Source organism: Bos javanicus, chromosome 19 (genome assembly GCF_032452875.1).
Source record: "Bos javanicus breed banteng chromosome 19, ARS-OSU_banteng_1.0, whole genome shotgun sequence".
NCBI classification, from domain to species: domain Eukaryota; kingdom Metazoa; phylum Chordata; class Mammalia; order Artiodactyla; family Bovidae; genus Bos; species Bos javanicus.
Window position 1 is genome coordinate 16,425,330 of NC_083886.1, and position 20,472 is coordinate 16,445,801.

The window sequence follows — 20,472 nt, forward strand, 5'->3', positions numbered from 1 at the left end:
TCCTGTGACACCAGTTCAATGTTCTGAAGTTTATTGTTTTTGTTTGTTTTTTGTCTTTGGCTAAGTCCCAAAACATGGCTAAGTCCCAAAACACGCGCGATTCTACTTCTCCGACCAGGAGTCAAACCTGAACGCATGCCCTCTGCAGTGAAGCCCAGCATCCTAACCACTGGACTGCCAGGGAATTCCCAGTGTTCTGTAACTTAATTCAGTTCTGGTGCTCTCTACCTGGAGCTAGAGTCAGGCCTCACATTTAAGGGCTCAGTTACCTGAGACTGCCCCCTCCCACCATGTCGATGCCAATCACAAATCCAGATTGTTACCTGTGCTTCTGACTGTCTATAGATCGGAATTTCCCAAGACCACATCCTTGGAGTTCGATTAATTTGCTAGGGCAGCTGACAGAACTCAGGAAAGCAAATTACTTACTAGATTCCCAGTTTATTATGAAAGGATGTAGCTTAGGAAGAGCCAGACAAAAGAGATGCACAGGGCGAAGTATGTAGGAAGGGGTGGAGAGCTTTTATGCCCTCTCTGGGCGTACAGTCCTCCCAACACCTCCCTCCCAGCACCTATGTTCCCCAGCCCAGAACCTTCTAATGCCATACTTGGGTTTTGATGGAGGCTTCGTCATATAGGCATGATCGGTTAAATCAGGGGCCATTGGTGATTGAACGTAGTCTCCCATCCCCTCCCCTCCCTGGAGGTCAGGTAGCAAGACTGAAAATTCTAACCCTCTAATCAGGGTCGGCTTCCCATGTAAACAGCATCTATTCTTGTTGTTCAGTCACTGAGTCGTGTCTGACTCTGCAACCCCATGGACTACGGTGTGCCAGGCTTCCCTGTCCTTCACTATCTCCCAGAGTTTGCTCAAATTTTTTCCAGTGCATTCTTTTCCAATCCATTCTTGAGGGCCTCATTAATATAAACTCAGGTGTGGTTGAAAGGGACTTATATATATATATATATAAAACAAAGGACACCATTGCCACTCCTCTCTCTAATCACTCGAAATTCCAAGGGTTTTAGGAACTCTGTGCCAGAAATGGTGATGAAGGCCAGCATGCATATTTCTTATTATAAATCTTATAATAAATCTTACTATAAATCACAGTATCACAATAATAAAGGCGAGACTGTCCTCAGGGAGTACTCAGACTCAGAGAGTAAAGCCCAGTACCCAGAAAGAGTAAAAGGAAGGCTGGGGGAGGAAACTGACTAGGTATTAATAGATACCACATAACTAATGTGGAGAAAGAAATAGCAACCCACTCCAGTATTCTTGCCTAGAGAATCCCATGGACAGAGGAACTTGGAGGGTTCCAGTCCATAGGGTCGCACAGAGACACAGAGTCAGACACGAGTGCAGCGACTTAGCATGCACGCATGCACATAACTAGTGAGTGGGAGTGATCTGACCCTAGACTTTTGATCAAAGTCCTGCCGGATATCTTTCTTTTTTTTGTAATTTTTTTTAAGTATAATTGATTTATAATGTTGTGCTAGTGTCTACTGTACAACAGTGAATCAGTTATACATGTATTTAATCTTTTTTTGGATTCTTGTATAGGTCATTACAGAGTACTGAGAAGAGTTTCCTGTGCTATACAGTAGGTCATTACTGGTTATCTATTTCATATGTAGTAGGGTGTATATGTCAATACCGATGTCCCAATTTCTCTCTCCTCCTGCTTCCCCCCTGGTAACTGTAAGTTTATTTTTTAATCTGTGACTCTATTTCTGTTTTGCAAACGAGTTCATTTGTACCATTTTTTTCTAGATTCCACATGTAACTGCTGGATTTCTTACACTGTTTACAATACAGCCAGGTTGCAGTTTTCTTGATGGTAAGGGCCATGTCTTAAATTTATTTACTTTAAAAATTTTATTATTACTTTATGTATTTTCGGCTGTGGTGGGTCCTTGTTGCTGCGACTGGACTTTCTCTAGCTACGCGGGGCTACTCTGTCCTTGTGGTGCTCGGGCTTCTCATTGCGCTAGCTTCTCTTGTTGTGGAGCTCGGGCTTGAGGCGTGGGCTTCAGAAGTTGCATTGCCTGGGCTTAGTTGCTCCGTGGCATCTGGAGTCTTCCCAAACCAGGGATCAAATCCGTTTACCCAGCATTGGCAGGCAGATTCTTAACCACTGGACCACAAGGCAAGTCCAAGGGCCATGTCTTCGAATATTTATTCAACTAACATTATTTGCGTGTAGGTACTAAAAACATTTACATGCGTTTAGCTCAATTAATCTTCTCCGTAATCCCAGAAGATAGAAACTGTTATTCTCTGTGTTTTGTAGTTGAGGAAAGTAAGGCTGAAGTAACTTAAAAATAATTTACAAGTAATTTAAAAATAGTGGAACTCGGGCCTGGTGTATCTATTGTCTCCCAGTTGGAATGTCTGGGAACTGAAGTCATCCTTCTTGCTCTGATCAGAGACCACTAAGGAGTACAATTTATTGCCGGTGAAAGGGGAGGCAGGTGAGGCAGGGCGATGTGGAGAGAATGTGACAACAAACTTCAAAATATTTGACTTCCCTGGACTTCCCTGGTGGTCCAGTGGTTAAAGGGGACTTGGATTCAATCCCTGGTCAGGCAACCAAGATCCCACGTGCTGCGGGGCAACTAAGCCCATGCTCTGCAGCAAAGAGCCTCCAAAGCAAAAAAAGAAAAAAAGAAAAAAAAATTTTGGCTTCCCAGCCCAACCAAGGTCTCTGAACAGCACCAGGTTCCCTTAACCTTGACTGTAAACTTTCCAAATCTGAACTTGCTATTTGCAGGTATCCTCTCCCATTTCCCACATTTTATTATTAAATAGAGAACACTGGACTGGGAATCAAGTTACACCTACACTCACTTTAGCAATTAACTTGCTGAGTTACCTTAGACAAACAATTAGACATTTAAAATGGAGGTGAAAATAGTTGTTTTCTCCAGGGGGTGTTGAGACTGGAAGAAAAGTGGGCTTCCCAGGCGGTGCTAATGGTAACCTGCCAATGTAGACATAAGAGACTTGGGTTCAGTCCCTGGACTGGGACAATCCCCTGGAGGAAGGAATGGCCACCCACTCGTGTGTTCTTGCCTAGAGGATCCCATGGACAAAGGAGTCTGGAGGTCCATGGGGAGTCCATGGGGTCGCAAAGAGCTGGACACGACTGAAGTGACTTAGCATGGTCTGAAGATTGCTAAGTAAATAAACCTCTCACTATGTAAATACAAGGTAATATTTCATAATTTGTTGTCGTTTAGTCGCTAAGTCGTGTCTGACTCTTTAGCGACCCCATGGACTGTAGCCTGCCAGGTTCCTCTGTCCATAGAATTTTCCAGCAAGAACCTACTTCAGGGGATCTTCCTGAGTCAGGGATCGAACCCGTTATCTCCTGCAGTGGCAGGCATTAGCAGGCGGATTTTTTTTTTACCGCTGAGCCACCAGGGAAATGATGCAGGGTTGAATTACTTTACTTCTGAGCATCAGTTTTCCATCTGTAAGATGAAGATACTGTATACCTTACAGGGTTGTTGGGAGGGTTAGAGATGGTGTATGTTAAGCCCAATGCCAAACACATGGAAGGAATCTAGGGAATGGTAACTATTATTAATAATAACCTGACAACCTGGTTTGATACTCTCTTATCACCACATTTGGCAGAACAACAAACAAACAGTACTTACACACACAAAAAGCATCAACCACCACCATCCACTACCCAACCAGCATGGTCCGCTGAACTCCCCTAAAGGTGACCGATGGCTCCCCAGGGGTGCTTGAAGCCCACCAAAGGCTGTGGCAAACTGGAGGTGCAGCCAGATGGAATTCTGTTCCTCCTTTGAGGCTGGGAGTGCTTTCAATGCAGGATGATGGCTTGGTGCAAAGACTCACTGGGAAATAGCTTTGACTGCCAAGTGACAGGGGTGAGCCAAACGAGATGGTAGCAGGGAAGGGGCTGAGAGCAGCTGGGAGACGATGGTCTTAACTCTGCTACCGAATCACTTTATTCCTCCTTTTCTCCACTTGAGAGGCTTCCAGGCCATCAGGGCTGCCCACCCGCTCCTGCTAACATATGGACATCCTTCTTCCCTCTTAGCTTGTTTGGTGCCAGGAAGAATTTGCTTTAGTTGCTAAATGCAGAGATGGCACATTATACTATCGGGGCTATGGTGTATACATTCCTTGTGGAGCTGCTCTCAGTTTAGATAAGGGCTTTCATATGTCTGAGAAAGGACACGCAGGACAGATTTTGCTTTTTTTTTTTTTTTTACCATGCCAGGTGACTTGTGGGATCTTAGTTCCTTGACCAGGGGTTGAACCCTGGCCCTCGCTAGTGAGAGTGCAGAGTCCTAACCACTGGACCACCAGGGGATTCCCTATGAGGCAGATTTCTTTCTTTTTTTTTCAAGCATTTATTTGGCTGTGCCGGGTCTTGGTCATGGCACGTGTGATCTTCAGTTCCAGCTTACAGACTTAGTTGCAGCCTGTGGGATCAGTTTCCTGACCGAGGATCAAGCCCTGGTGCCCTGCACTGGGAGCGTGGAGTCTTAGCCACTAGACTACCAGGAAGTCCCAAAGCAGACTTGTTATCCCTTTGTTTAAGTACTGAACTGACTTCTGTTTGGGTTCCGATGTCCATCAGTCAGTTTGCTCTTTTGATCACTTTTCCAAACCACTTCCTGCCTGATGGGTATTATTCACTCCACAGATATTTATTGAGCCTTATTATGTGCCCGGCATTATTTTAGGTTGTGAATAAGACAGATGAGCTCCCTGCCCTTGTGGGGTTTACATTCCGGTGAGGAGACATAAAATTTATGTATCAATAAACAAGCTAATTTAAGATAGTGATAGCAACCCACTCCAGTATTCTTGCCTGGAGGATCCCATGGAGAGAGGAGCCTGGCAGGCTACAGTCCATAGGGTCACAAAGAGTCAGACATGACTGAAGCGACTGAGCACGCAAGTTTACTGAATTCATAGGGAAGATGTGGTAAGATGACAGGCGGTGGGGGTGGGATGGCTGTTTACATCATTTGAGAAAGGGACATTAGGACTGGGAACTGAAGGATGAGAGGACTGCCATACTAGTTCAGATAGGTCCTGAGCAGAGGGTCAGGCGCAGGTCCTGAAATGGCATGTTTGGGGAAGAGAAGGTTAGCTGCTGAGCCCAGGGACACAGAGAATAAAAGGGGAGCATGAAGCACATGAAGTTAGAAAGTAGTTCACAAAGTGGGGGTCCCCTGGATCATATTTAGCTCACATGCTGTTTTTGAGATTTCACTAAAAACAAAAATGATCTTGACTTGCAATTTCTCTTGGAAAAAAACAAAACAAAACTTGGCCATGCCAGGCCTCTATTCTTGAATAACATTTGATTTCAACACAGAGCAGTTATATGCTCACTTGTCTGCTCCCAACCTCTTTTAATGAGGCTCAAGGTCAGCAGTAGGTCAAATAGTAAATATTTGAATTAGGAACTTCAGAGCTACTAATTGGACTATAAAGAAAGCTGACTACCAAAGAAATGATGCTTTTGAACTGTGGAGTTGGAGAAGACTCTTGAGAGTCCCTTGGACAGCAAGGAGATCCAACCAGTCCATCCTAAAGGAAATCAGTCCTGAATATTCATCGGAAGGACTGATGCTGAAGCTGAAACTCCAATAACTTTGACCACCTGATTCGAAGAACTGACTCACTGGAAAAGATCCTAATGCTGGAAAAAGTTAAAGATGGGAGGAGAAGGGGACGACAGAGGATGAGATGGTTGGATGGCATCACTGACTCAATGGACACGAGTTTGACACAAGCTCTGGGAGTTGGTATTGGACAGGGAGGCCCAGCATGCTGCAGTCCATGGGGTCAAAAAGAGTTAGACACGACTGAGCGACTGAACTGAACTGAACTTCAGAGCATCTTGTAGGCTGGAAAGGGCCTAGATTCTTTTTTCCCCCCTAAGTGTGATGGAAGCATATAATGAAGGGTTTTAAGTGACAGAGTGACTTGATCTATTTCACTCTACTTTGTAGATAACAGATTGTGGCTGGGAGCGGGACAGCCAACAATTAATGCAAAGGCTGTTGGTGGTGGTTAGGACCAGTGGAGACAGAAATAGACAGATTCTGGGCATATTTTAGAGGTAGAGTTGCCAGGACTTAACTAATACATTAGATTTGGAAAAGAAAAGGTAATGAAGGATGCGTCCCAGGAGAAAAGTCAAGCCTGGGGATATAAATTGGGAGTCATCAGTATATGGGTGATACTATTTTTTTTTTTAATTTGAAGTGTAGTTGGTTTATAATGTTGTGCTAGTTTCTGCTGTACAGCAAAGTCAATCAGTTATACATGGACATATATCCACACTTTTTAAGATTCTGTTCCTGTAAGGTCATTACGGAGTGTTGAATAGAGTCCCCTGTGCTCTACAGTAGCTCCTTATTATCTATTTTATATTTAGTGGCGTGTGTGTGTCACTCCCAGTCTCCCAGTTTATCCCTCTTTCTCTCTTTCCCCCCTGGTAACCATAAGTTTGTTTTCTATATCTGGCACTCTGTTTCTGTTTCATAAATAAGTTCATTTGTATCCTTTTTTTAAGATTCCATCTATAAGCAATATCATGTATTTGTCATTCTCTGACTTATTTTACTTAGTATGATAGTCTCTAGGTCTGTACACGTTGCTGCAATATGGATGATATTTAAACACACGAGGGCCTTCCCTGGTGGTACAGTGGATAAGAATCCACCTGCCAGTGTAGGGGACATGGGTTCGATCCCTGGTCCGGGAAGAGTCTACATGCTGTGGAGCAACTAAGCCCATATGCACCACAACTACTGAAGCCAGTGTGCCCTAGAGCCTGTGTTCCCCAACAAGAGAAGCCACCCCAATGACAAGCCTGCCCACCACCACAACGAGTAGTCCCAGCACAGCAAAGACGACCCAGTGCAACCAAAAATAAATAATTTTAAAAAACAAACCAAAACAAACCCGTGGGAATGAATGAGGCCACTGAGGGAGGAAATGTAGGTAGGAAATAAAATGTAGAGTTAGAGGAATTTTGTTTTTCTGTTCAAATTTAAAGTATCTAAATTCCTGGTATCATGCAGGCTACTAGAATCTCAACATTGAACAAGCAATCTAAGGTCATCTGGCCATCATTCCTACCCAGATGAGTAAATATGTATTTACTCAACCCCCCCTACATAATGTTCCACCAAGTTGGCACATCATTGTCAAGAAGCATACTATTTCCATTAAGACCTTCCATTCATTAGAAAGTGGCTTTTCCTCCTGTCAAACTTTTACATCTGCTAAGTCACTTCAGTCGTGTTCGACTCTGTGCGACCCCATAGACGGCAGCCCACCAGGCTCCCCAGTCCCTGGGATTCTCCAGGCAAGAACACTGGAGTGGGTTGCCATTTCCTTCTCCAATGCATGAATGTGAAAAGTGAAAGTGAAGTCGCTCAGTCGTGTCCGACTCCTAGCCACCCCATGGACTGCAGCCTACCAGGCTCCTCCATCCATAGGATTTTCCAGGCAAGTGTACTGGAGTGGGGTGCCATTGCCTTCTCCGAAACTTACATAGGTGAATATATATATATCTCTCTCCAAAAAGGGACAGTGTTGAGAGTAAAAGAACGTACTAATCATAATTATACCAAGACACCTGGGACTCTCCTGGACAAATCTTGTAACAATACCTTAGCCATCTCTGTCTCTAGATTGGCAACTGGATGACTTTGGAGCAAGTGAGTGAGTGTCGCTCAGTTGTATCTGACTCTTTGCATCCCCATGGACTATAGCCTACCAGGCTTCTCTGTCCATGGAATTCTCCAGGCAAGAATACTGGAGTGGTTTGCCATTTCCTTTTCCAGGGGATCTTCCTGACCCAGGGATCAAACAGAGGTCTCCTGTACTGCAGGCAGATTCTTTACCATCTGAGCCACCAGGGAAGCCTACTTTTAAGAGACATTTCTAAGTATAAAGACAGGTCAATTTAAAAAGTATCAGCAGATACATGCTTGACTTTATCTTATAATCTAGAGATAATACATTAGAATATGTAATGTACCCGTACACCTTTTCTATAGAAAGTACCCACATGTACACATTTATATCCATGTATGTCCATGGGATTATCCAGGCAAAAATACTGGAGTGGGTTGCCATTTCTTTCTCCAGGGCATCTTCCCAACCCAAGATTGAACCTGCATCCTCTGCATTGGCAGGCAGCTTCTTTACTACTGAGCCACCTGGAAAGCCCAGAAGAGGGAATTAAGGGGCATTAAACTATTAGCCTAAGATCAAGTTAGCATCACTTAAATCAGCATAACTCGTTAGCAAATTAGTAGTAGCATGGAGCAGGGTTAGACCAGATGCTACTAGTAGAAATACTTTCATTGCTTTATTTACAAAGTTCAGTTTATAAACCTCTTTCACATGCATGTGTCATTAGACTCTCACTACACTCTGCCAGGTATCATCATCATTTTCTGGTACAGCAAACTAAGTGTCAGAGAGGCCACTTGCCCAAGATCACTAGATGTTAAAAAGTAGAGGGTGGGGGTAACTCTATTCAGTATCCTGTGGTAGATCATAATGGAACAGAATATGAGAATAAATATATATAACTGAATCACTTTGCTGTACAGTAGAAATTAACATAGCATTGTAAATCCACTATTGTTCAATAAAAGAAAAAGAGTGGGAACTTGAACTTGTCTTTGGTTTTCTCTTGATAAGTCTTGTGTTCTTTCCATTACTCCATACGAATCTACTGAGTGCTACATTAAAAGTTTTAGGCCTAAATTATACTTTTTCACACAGTTTTAATTCCATAGCATCTAATTTTGTTCCCTGGTGTATAAAAAGTAGTCATTACCTATCGTTAAGTGAGATATATGTGAAAGTATATTATAAATCGTAAGGCACTAATAAACATTTGAAGCCTAGTTTGGAGATTGGCATTTTTTTCTCTCCCTCCAAGTTGGGGGAAATATATTCAGTTGATAAGTGAAATGGGTGAGAGGTGTACGAAGTAGTACTTACAATCATTCTAACACAGGCATACCTCATTTTATTGCACTTTGTAGTACTGCTTTTGTTTTTACAAATTGAAGGTTTGTGGCAACTTTGCATTGAACTAGTCTATAGGTGCCATTTTTCCAACAGCATTTGCTCATTTTGTGTCCCTGTGTCACATTTTGATAATTCCCATAATATTTCAAACTTTTCCCATATTGTATTTGTTCAGTTCAGTCACTCAGTCGTGTCCGACTCTTTGCGACACCATGAACCGCACCACGCCAGGCTTCCCTGTCCATCACCAACTCCGGAGTTCACCCAAACCCATGTCCATTGAGTCAGTGATGCCATCCAACCATCTAATCCTCTGTCGTCCCCTTCTCCTCCCATCTTCAATCTTTCCCAGTATCAGGGTCTTTTCAAATGAGTCAGCCCTTCACATCAGGTGGCCAAAGTATTGGAGTTTCAGCTTCAACATCAGTCCTTCCAATAAACACCCAGGACTGATCTCCTTTAGGATGGACTGGTTGGATCTCCTTGCAGTCCAAGGGACTCTCAAGAGTGTTCTCCAACACCACAGTTCAAAAGCATCAATTCTTTGACGCTCAGCTTTCTTTATAGTCCAACTCTCACATCCATACATGACCATTGTTATGGTCATCTATAATCAGTGATCTTTGAGGTTACTACTGTGGTCACTGAAGGCTCAGATGATGGTTAGCATATTCTACAAGAATTTTTAAATTAAGATATGTATCAATACTTTTTTCCAAGACAAAATGCTATTATACACTTGATAGACTACAGTAACTTTTTTATGTATTGGAAAGTCAAAAATTTGTGTGACTTGCTTTATTATTATAGTGGTCTGGAATAGAACTTGCAACATCTCTGAGGTATGTCTGTAAATGTTGGATGCATTAGTGTGTGTGCCCGCATGTGCGTGCTCAGTTGTGTCCATCTCTTTTGTGACCCCATGGACTGTAGCTTGGCAGGCTCCTCTCTCCATAGGACTTTCCAGGCAGGAATACTGGAGTGGATTGCCATATCCTCCTCCAGGGAATCTTCCTGACCTAGGGATTGAAATGTCTCTTGTATCTCTTGCATTGACAGGTGGATTCTTTACCACTGTGCCAACTGGGAAGCCCTGGCTGCATTAGGGGAAAAGTGAAAGTGAAAGTGAAGTCGCTCAGTCATGTCCAACTCTTTGCAACCCCATGGACTGTAGCCCACCAGGCTCCTCCATCCATGGGATTCTCCAGGCAAGAGTACTGGAGTGGGTTGCCATTTCCTTCTCCAGGGGATCTTCCCGACCCAGGGATCGAACCCAGGTCTCCTGCATTGTAGGTACACACTTTACCATCTGAGCCACCAGGGAAGTCTTTAGCGGGGAGTTTCTAAAAAGACAACATGACAAGAAGACATCTTTGGGACCAGTTCTTAGAATTTGGAAACATGGTTGGTATTCGTGGTCTAATGCAAAACCTGTTTCACATAGCTCTAAGAGGTATAAAGAAGCTGTCCAAGGCATGGAGGATCAAGGATCCATCAACTCCTGTTGCTGTCTACATCAATCTCAGATTCAACAAGAATTCACTGGCTTTTGATCAAGGCCCCATTACTCATGCTCTGAGTTTTGAGAGCTTTTGGGTCCTCCTAAAAACCCAGTGGGGGGCTTCTATGCTTGGCACTCCTTAAGCTCTTCTTTAACTGTTACAGTAAAGGACTCAATAACCTCAAGGCTACTCAACTGTTAACTGAGTGAAAGTGCCAACTCCTTAGAGAATGGCATTCAAGGTCCTCCTTGGTTTGTAACCTACCTTTACAATTGCCACTCCCACTGTTGTCAGGAATAAACACTGCTCCAGTTAAACTAAGCTGCTCACTACCTCCTGAGGATGTTCTATTTTCCATTTGGATACCTTTATTTTTTTGGCTGTTTGGTGCAAAATGTGGGATCTTTGTTCCCTAACCAGGGATCCAGCCCATGCCCCATGTGAAAACTAATTTCACATTCTTTTTACTTTTTCATGTAGGTACTAGAAAATTTAATATATGTATCTGGCTTGCATTTTATATGTGTGTATGCTCAGATGCTGTTGTATATGACTTTGAGACACCAGGACTGCAGCCTGCCCGGCTCCTCAGTCTGTGGAATTCTCCAGGCAAGAATACTGGAGCGAGTTGCCATTTCCTACTCCAGATTTACCTGACCCGGGGATCGAACCTAGGTAGCCTGCACTGCATGTGGATTCTTTACTGCTGAGCCACTTATTTTTAATTAAGAATACGTTTTTTTAAAAGATCTTTTTTTACATGGACCATTGTTAAAGTCTTTATTAAAAAAAAAATAAAGTTTTTATTGAGTTTGTTATAAGATTGCTTGTTTTATGTTTTGGTTTATTGTCCTCAAGGCATGTGGGGTCTTAGCTGCCTGAGCAGGGATCAAACATGCACCCCCTGTATTGGAAGGCCAAGTCTTAACCCCTGGACCCCCAGGGAAGTCCCTTGAATTACAGTTTTAATATACAGTGCTCCTCTAGATCATTAGCCTACTCTCTTAGGCCTGTGTAGAAGTGAGCCTACCCTTCAAGCCCCACCTTGTACTTTCTCACATCCTGAAATAATGATAAATGATAAAAAAAATTCTAAGCCTGGGTTCATATATTTGATGCACATACCCTTTACATTATCAAACTGAAGTTACTGTCAGATCAGCTGGACAGATCAGGAAAGCAAAACCTTTCTGCCAATGGCCATAGGACAATTAAAATGCTCTGGAAGTGTTAAGATAACTTCTTACAGGCACCCATACTAGAAAAACTCCAAACCCCTGAATTCCATCTATATTTCTCCTATTGTTCTTCACTTGTAGTCACTGTTAGCTCTTCCTGTGAAATTCTTCAATTCTATTGCCTTTCTTTCAGTACATACCTAGTTAGTCTTAGTTGCTTTGCTTTTAAAGTCTAGTTTCCATGTAGTTTCCCCTACCCATGTTCATTCCATTCTATATACTGCAACTAAAATAATCTTCCATATTTTTTGCAGATATAACTCTTGGCTCAAGAACTTTCTTTTTGCCCAGTGTCTGTAGGAAGAATTCTTTTGTTCAACATTCAAGGTTTTTTCATACCTTAACCCTGGACCTAAAACCTGGGCTTCAGGGAAATCAGATTGAGCTTATGTAAATAAATCACTTAGAACTCTGCCTGGTTTATATTCTAAGAAAGTCTTAGCTATTACCTCCTTCCTACAACTGATAGAACCTGTTAACTCTGAACCCTAATTTACCACAATGTTTAACAATAAAATCTAAGATTAGGTGTAATATAAATAAAAGATAGTATTTCTTTTATGTGACAGACAGTAAACTTGTGGGATGTGTCATTTAAAGAAAAAATAAAGCCTGGGAAAATGTAAATGTGTTCTGGATTTAGCACAATGGTTCCCAAATTTTAGCCTTATTAGAATAATGGGAAGCTTGCTTTTTTTTTGGCCAAGCCTCACAGCTTTCTGGGATCTTAGTTTCCTGACCAGGGTACCAGAGACTGAACCCACGCCCGTTGCAGTGGAAATACAGACCCCTGACCACTGGACCATCTGGGAATTCTCACAGAAGTACCTGGGAAGCTTTCAAAACTAACACAGGTGTCTGAGCCCCACTCTAGCTTTACTGAATCTCTTCAATGGTAGGGGCACATGAATTTTTAAAAAAGTTTCACACATGATTCATGTACACTTTTAAAAAAACTACATGAAATTTTCATGTGCATCTACAACCAAGAATTACTAGTTTAATACAGAAACTCTGGATTAAGGAAGTTGGTTATGCTTGGCATGTATTTTTCACTATGTTCTCCTGGAACATAGTTTTATAAAAGAGAGAACTAATTAGCTCTGAATAACTTATGTGTTCATGAGCAGTGTTCTTAAAAACAACAAAATAACCTTGAATTTGATTTAGGGAGTTGGAAAAGAACAAGTCATATATACCGCAAACGCCACACTGGTTTTCATTTAAAAGCTTGTCTGTTAGTCTGACTTCTATTAATTTATAAATTTCAAACCAGAATTCTTAAGTAAATATATATTTAGTATGTACAACATTTACAGTTTTTACAACCCAAACTTTAGCTATATAAGTGTGTGAAAAAACTGGCATTTAAGTATGTAATAATTCAAAAACACCTCTACCTCAAAAATATTTTACACTAATTTTCCAAAGTGGTCTCTTCGCAGACTCATTGTATCTCAATAATCCAGTTAGGTTACCAAATCTCTAGGCATGGAGTAAAGGGTACTGTACTGAGACAGCACTTTCTACACAACAGTACAAAATCGTAGGTCTCTGAAACCCTATAACAAAGCTCCCTTCACTCTCCAATCCTGAGACAACAAATCCTGTAGTTCCCCCTCGTCATCGCTGTCAACATTCTCCTCTTCCTTTTTCTGCAGTTCTTTTATGGTCAGAACCTCTTTAAGCTTATTTTTTATTTCATCCTGGCGATTCCGCAGCTTTTCCACTCGACGGTAACACTCTATCTGCTCATCGATCTCCCCAATCTGCCGGTCCAACCGTCCCTCCTCATCCTCTTCTGCAACTATGGCTTCGGAAATGGTATTGACCTGTCTCATAGCTTTTTGAAATTCGTCCCATTCTTTGTCCATCTGGTCCTTTGGGGCATCAACCTTTCGTACCCTCGCATCTATCTCAGGGTCGTCAAAAAACCCTTCCGGTAATGCTTCCGCAGTGTTTTCTCTTCTTTCCACTACTTTTTCATGTATTTCTGCTTTCTCAATTGACCCGGAATGAGGGATTAAAGGGGCCTTGGGAGGATTTGTATCCGAGAAATTGCTTGGCAGCCTGCTACCAGTTGCCTCCCGCGAAGAGGAAAGTGAGTGTTCCTTGCTCTGTGAAGTGGACGGCTGCTTACAGGCATCCCCCTTCTTCCCTTCTCCTCCTCCTCCTCCCTTCTCCTCCTCCTCGTCTTCCTCGTCATCATAATCAGGGAGTAAACCGAGTCCCGAAGCCTTACCGACGGTCGCCCTAGTGGACTCCTTTCCGGCTTTGTCAAAGTTGGTGGGCAAAGCGGACGTGGAGGGCTGTACCTGAGGAACCAGGGAGGCCTTCGCTCTTTTGGCATCTTGGCTTTCAGAGTCCGGCGCCTTCCTCTTGGTGGACTGAGGCACTGCGCTGGCAGACGGGCCCTGGTCTGCTTCCTTCGCGCCTTTCAGCTCGGCCACTTTCTCTCGGTGCTGTTTTCCCAGGACGTGAGTCTGCCACAGGAGCTCGCTCTTAACCGGAGTGTTACACAGGGCACAACTCAGCTGCCCCAAGCGGTTGTACTTCGCGAATGGAGATTCTATCCGTTTCCGGTTGGTGCTCAGACGCTGCTTCTCCTTCATCAACCGCCGCAGTTCGTCCTGATTCACCACTCGCTTACCCGCGGGAGGCCGAGCTGAGGCGGACGACGCCATCTTTGCGATCCGACCGGAGGCGATCCTGGCTTCCGTCCCGGCGACGCCTGATGACGTAACTTCCTGTCCGGACGCGGATTGGCTGAGGCTGCGGGACGTGAGAGGTCGCGCCTAGATTTCTTTCAGTAACGTATATTCCTTTAGTAACAGGCGATTTTTGCCTGTAGGGTCGCTTCTCCGACATTCTGTTCATGGCTGCGATAAAGGCCATAAACTCCAAGGCTGAGGTGGCACGGGCCCAGGCGGCCTTGGCCGTCAATATATGCGCCGCCCGAGGGCTGCAGGATGTGTTGCGGACCAACTTGGGTCCCAAGGGCACCATGAAAATGTGAGACGGCCGTTGGAGCGGCGGTTAGGGCGTCGGGGTTTGTTGGGCATCGGGGCGCCCTGTGAGGTAGAGGTTCCGCAGAATTTGGAGCGGTGTGGACGCATTTGTGGGCCTGTTTTCCCTCGTTTTCATTCCTGCCCTGAGTTCATCTCCTGCCTGATCGAGGAGAAATGCTCCCCGAAGAAAGGGCTCACGAGTGAAGCGGCGACCACCCCCCGCCCCCATCCCCCAACTTCTTGTTTAGGTTCATATGTAATTAAAAGTTCATTAAGTGTCTCGAATGAAACAAAAGCTATCTAGCTCTCTTGCCTTTAAAGAGTTTGGGTTTTGTTTGGCAGTGTGCTGTAATGGAGAGGGCTCGGGCTCTGGAGCCTGGCAGGCTTGGGTTCAAATCCAAGTTCTTTAGATTTTAAGTCCTTAGACAAGTTGTACGCTCTGTGCATAGGGTTCATCATATCTATTCATCCTTTAGCATGTATTTATTTAGGACCATTTGCTTTAGAAGAGAGTGGGGATGGGAAAGAGACTTCCCTGGCTGTCTACTGGTTCAGACTCCAGGGTTCCACTGAAGGGGCAGCGGTTAGATACCTGGTGGGGGAACTAAAAGATCCCTCATGCCGTGTGGTGTGACCAAGAAAAAAAGAGTGAGGGAAAGAGACTAGTGAGGGCAATGATGAAGTGTAAGAGGAGAGATACAGTCTCAGAAGAATGAGCAGAGTAATTAATATTAACAGTAAAAGAGGGCACTAATTATGTCTAGTTGGGATCCTGGGAATACAGAGATGACCAAGATACAGTTTCTGTTCTTAAGGAATTCTGATAGAGATGAATGTGCTAATGGTTATATATATATATATATATATATATATATATATATGTATATATAGCATATATTGTACTGAGGAAAGGGATTGTAACTGATGACAGAAGGGAGAAAGGAAAGCTTCTCAAATAATAGAATTTTTCCTCAATCTTGAAAGAGGATTAAAGTTCACCAGTTAGAGAAGGGAGTAAAGGCCTTCTAGGTAGAATAACTTCAGGACCAAGAAAGCCCAACGGTATAAATCTAACAGAAACGAAACCAAACATGATTTATTAAGGGAACCACACGATTTTCCCACAAGATCTCACTTGGTAGAAGAAGTAGAAAAGAATAGACATTCCCCAAATTGGGAAAGGTAAACTATGTCATTGTTAAATAGCTTGGCTTTTACCTTGAAGGTGATGGAGAACATGAAAATCATGGAATTTTTTTTTTTTCAGGAAACTTACTGAATCACATTGTCTTTTAGAAAGATAAATGCAGTGTGGAGGGTAGATTCCAATTCAGAAATATTAGGATGCTAAGTAGTCCAGATTAGAGATGATGATGACTGGAAATGACAGGAGAGGGTAGATTCAAGAGACCTTTAGATTGTAGGGTTGACAGAACTTGATCTTATAAACACGAAAGATGAAGGAAAAAATAGTTCAGTGAGTGAATGTAACATTTCACAAAAATAAGAAACCTGCAGGAAATTCACAAATATGTGGTTTGTAGACTTCCAGGTACTCTTCGAAGTACCAAACCACTGTTCATAACTCATTGACTGCTTCTATCCTTAGACTTGTAAATCCTCCTTTGGAAATGAAATCACCATTGCAGTCCATCTGGGGAGAAGTGATATTGTGGGTTGCAAATGGTGGTAATTACTGTGGTATCCCCCATGATATAATGGAAGTTTTCCACGCCCAGTTACTTAAAGATAGTGGAGTGGCAAATACTGGAAGTATCTTGTTTGGCTCTTGCCATATGAGGTTAATAACTACTGTTTTCTGAACAGGCTTGTTTCTGGTGCAGGAGATGTCAAACTCACCAAAGATGGCAATGTGCTGCTCCATGAGATGGTGAGCTGATGTTGCTGACTTAATAAACCTTGATAAGTCATAACTGAGGACATAGTGGAATTTGTATATCTTTAAACCAAGGCCATAAGCTAAATACTGCTGTCATGAGATATGTTTGTTGGATTAAACCTTAGGGGAAAAAAAAAGTCTATTGACTGTTTTCAAATCTTACACATAATAGCTTAGGGATACTTCCAAATTAGTTACATTTTTTAAAGGCACTGCAGTATGTTCTTTGCAATCATGGGGAAAAAAATTCCTTGCAATTTTAGTAAATATATTCATCTTCAAGATTGAAGGATTTAATCTTATTTTGGAAATGTCATTGCATTCTGAAGCAGAGATGCTTTTATAAGGTGTTCAAACCTCATTAGTTCTCAGTTTTTAACTTTTGGTTTTGACATGTATTATGTATGATAATACAGAACTTGTGAACTAATAGAATGAAGCTTATTTAGTTTCTTAATTTTACTTTTGACCCTTATGTTATCTTGCTTGTGGTGGACTCTTTCTCTCATTCTCTCTCTTTTGTAATCTGCTTACTTTTTTCAGCAAATTCAACACCCAACAGCTTCCTTGATAGCAAAAGTAGCAACAGCCCAGGACGACATTACAGGAGATGGTACCACTTCAAATGTTCTAATCATTGGAGAGTTACTAAAACAAGCTGATCTTTACATTTCTGAGGTATTAGAATTTCATAGAATACACATTCATGTGGTATTTTTTGAATAGAAAGTTATTTTTTGTTAGTAAAATGGTTTAATTTTAGACTGCAATAATTAATTTTTATCAAGATATTTTTGGACAGTTATAAATGGAAATAACAATGAATCTTTTTGCCAAAATAATGCCTTTTTATTGAAATGATATACATAACCTTAACCCTAAAAAATATTTGAGATACATAAAAGTTAAAAAATTAGCCATGTACCCATGACTAATGGCCTAAGAAAGAAAATACCACTGATAAAGCTGAAACCAAATTATGGACCTTTAAAAAAAATAACTAGAGGAAAATTATTGAAGCTTATCCACATTGTGAATTTACCTGCCTTTCTAATTTTAGTTTCCTTTGTAAACAGTCTACTGTAGCCAGACTCCTTCATTCACTGGCCTGTGAAATAATTACATAATTTCTACCTCCGTGCCTTTGTTCAATTTGTATTGTTTTCTCTGCATTATTTATCTGTCTTTTCTAATTAAGTAGTTGAATTTCTGCTCTTTCAAGGACCATTTTAGCAAAGCATAATCTGGTCAAAGTGCTCAAAGGATCACTTCTTTGTGTTTCATTTAGTATTGGGAATTGTCTATTAATTCAGTGCATGCAACTTATTTTAGGATGCTTTTGGCTGTAAGCAGTGGAAACTTGACTAAAAGTCACTTAAACAATAAAAAATTTTCTCCCATAGCAAAAAATAGAGCAATAAAGCAGGCTTCTAGGATTCATTGATTAAAAATTTACCAAGTCATCAATTGCCCAGGTCCTTTCTGTCTCTTAGCTCTTGCACTTATGAAGCTGTTTCATCATGGGCTTATTTCCATCCTGAATGAAAGACTGTCAGAAGAGATGAGGCTCCCTGCTTCCCTTACTAATCCTCAGCAGGAGAGGACAAGAGAAAACAATTCAGTCAGTCATGGACTAAAAGTTCTTCCTTTATATGATTGGGCCAACATTGGTCGTATGTCCATCCTAAACCAATGACAGTTTTTGGGAAACTGACCTAATCTAAAGGTAATCAGGAAGAACTCTGCAGGAAAGAGGCCTGGGCTGAATCTTTAGGATAAGGAGGAGTGAGCCTGATCAAAGAGTGACAGGTGAGGAGAATGACATTCCAGGCAGAAGGGACAGCATGAGCAGAGGCGCAGAAAAGAGGAACAGCCGGTGTGTGTGCACAGCTGCAAGCAGTTTGGTGTTGGTGGAGTTTAAAGTGATGCAGACAGTAGTGAATAGGCACTTAATATTAACCAAGAAGAATATTCATATTAACATATTAATGAGTTAATTAATGGTCAGATGGGCATTTCAGATATTTAGGGGACAGTTTAAGAGAGTCAAGACTGATGTTTTTCCTAGTAGTCCAGGTGAGAAGTTGTGAGGTCCTAGGCTGAAGAAATGTTTTGAAGATGGTTAGTAACACAGGCTCTGGCATCAGGTCTTATGGGTTTAAATCCTGACTCCGGCTCTTACTAGGCTGGTGATCTAAGCCTTTAAGCCTAAATTTCCTCATCTGTGAAACAGGAATAATATCAGCACCCACTTCATAGTGTTGAGGGGACTGAAATAATACATGTAAAGTCCTTAGAACAGTGCCTGGTACAAATGCTCAATAAATGTCAATTTTTGAAGTTACTGTAGGACTGATGTAAATGAATGGAGGATGGGAATAAATTAGAACTAGTTCCAGCCTTCCATAAGTTTATGTATTACTTTCCAGAATAAGCAACAGTGTTTTTTCAAAAAAAATTTTGTTATAATGTCAGACCTATAGAAAATTTGCAAGAATACTCCAAAGGGTAACATTTCTCTCTTGTTCATAAATATATGTATATGTTATATATATATATATATATATATATATATATGTATGTATGTATATGTACCATATATACCATATATTTATATAGTAATATACATATTTTTTCTAATGGTATAAGAATAAGTTCCAGACATGGTGATCTAAATATTTCAGTGCATCTTTCTTAAAATCATGGAATTCTCATATATAACCACAGTATAGTGATCAAAATAGGACATTAATATAAACACATTGCTAAAGTACTATTATCTGATCTGCGGGTTTTGTTCAAATTTCATCACTTATCCCAATACTGTCCTTTACAGCAGAAGAAAATTTAGGCTCATGCATCATATTCAGTTGTCATATCCCTTTAGTCTTCTTTAAGCTGGAATAGTTCCTAAGCCATCTGTTGTGTTTCACGACATTGCTGACATAGCTACTTTTAGAGTATAGGCTGTTTTTTTTTTTTTTTTTTTTAATGAAAGTCCCTCAGTTTGGATTTGTCTATTTCCTCACGATCAGATTGAGGTTATGAACTTTCAGCAGAAATGGCATGGAGTGCTGTTGAGGTCTTAATGCAGTTTATCAAGAGGCACATAGTGTGTGTTTGTTCCATTCTATGATGTTAACTTTGAACATTTTGTGAAGGTGCTGCCTATCTGTCATTTTTCTCCAAACTGTGCTGGTTCTTTTCCTCTGCATTACAAGGAGTTTTGTGCTCATTTGGAAGAGTACTACACAACAATGTGTTATAGTTTTCAAAAATAAGAATAACTTTTGTACTTCTTTATACTGTCATAAAATGTAAACACTTTTTCCATAAGTTTGAGATTGTTTTAAATATGAAGCACTGAAAGAGTACTTTTATAAATTACATATCTACACTTATATTTAGTGGCATTGATGTGGGTAATTACTTTTTTTGGACAATCCTATTAATAGGAAAGGATCGTTACTTTTACTTTGTATAACTTACTTTATAGTTTTATGTTGTTGTGTTAGGGCCTGCACCCTAGAATAATAGCTGAAGGCTTTGAAATTGCAAAAATAAAGGCACTTGAAGTTTTGGAACAAGTTAAAATTAAAAAAGAGATGAAAAGAGAAATCCTTTTAGATGTGGCTAGAACATCTCTACAAACTAAGGTTCATCCTCAACTGGCTGATGTGTTAACAGAGGTATGTAGTTAAACTTTTGCAGAATGAGTACAGACTAACACATGGTGACATTTTTCTTTTTCTTATAA

The 20,472-nt window shown here is 41.4% G+C and overlaps 2 protein-coding genes across 8 annotated transcripts in view; one reads left to right on the forward strand and one right to left on the reverse strand.

The window, feature by feature from the left end:
* Window positions 1-13,085: 13,085 nt before the first annotated feature.
* ZNF830 (zinc finger protein 830) lies at window positions 13,086-14,491 on the reverse strand. Its single transcript, XM_061390385.1, has one exon. It carries the CDS (start codon window positions 14,489-14,491, stop codon window positions 13,370-13,372), a length of 1,122 nt encoding a protein of 373 aa, XP_061246369.1. The 3' UTR covers window positions 13,086-13,369.
* Window positions 14,492-14,511: 20 nt separating this feature from the next.
* The window catches only part of CCT6B (chaperonin containing TCP1 subunit 6B), a 35,994-nt gene continuing 30,033 nt past the window's right edge, over window positions 14,512-20,472 (forward strand). For 4 of the 7 annotated variants that reach the window (XM_061390377.1, XM_061390382.1, XM_061390379.1 and 1 more), the window contains exons 1-4: window positions 14,580-14,819; window positions 16,643-16,706; window positions 17,259-17,393; window positions 20,231-20,404. In XM_061390377.1, the coding sequence (XP_061246361.1) occupies window positions 14,683-14,819; window positions 16,643-16,706; window positions 17,259-17,393; window positions 20,231-20,404 (510 nt within the window). In that variant the 5' untranslated portion in view covers window positions 14,580-14,682. Of the gene's footprint in view, window positions 14,820-16,642; window positions 16,707-17,258; window positions 17,394-20,230; window positions 20,405-20,472 lie in introns of all 7 variants that reach the window. The other 3 variants (XM_061390383.1, XM_061390380.1, XM_061390381.1) reach the window with 3 other exon arrangements.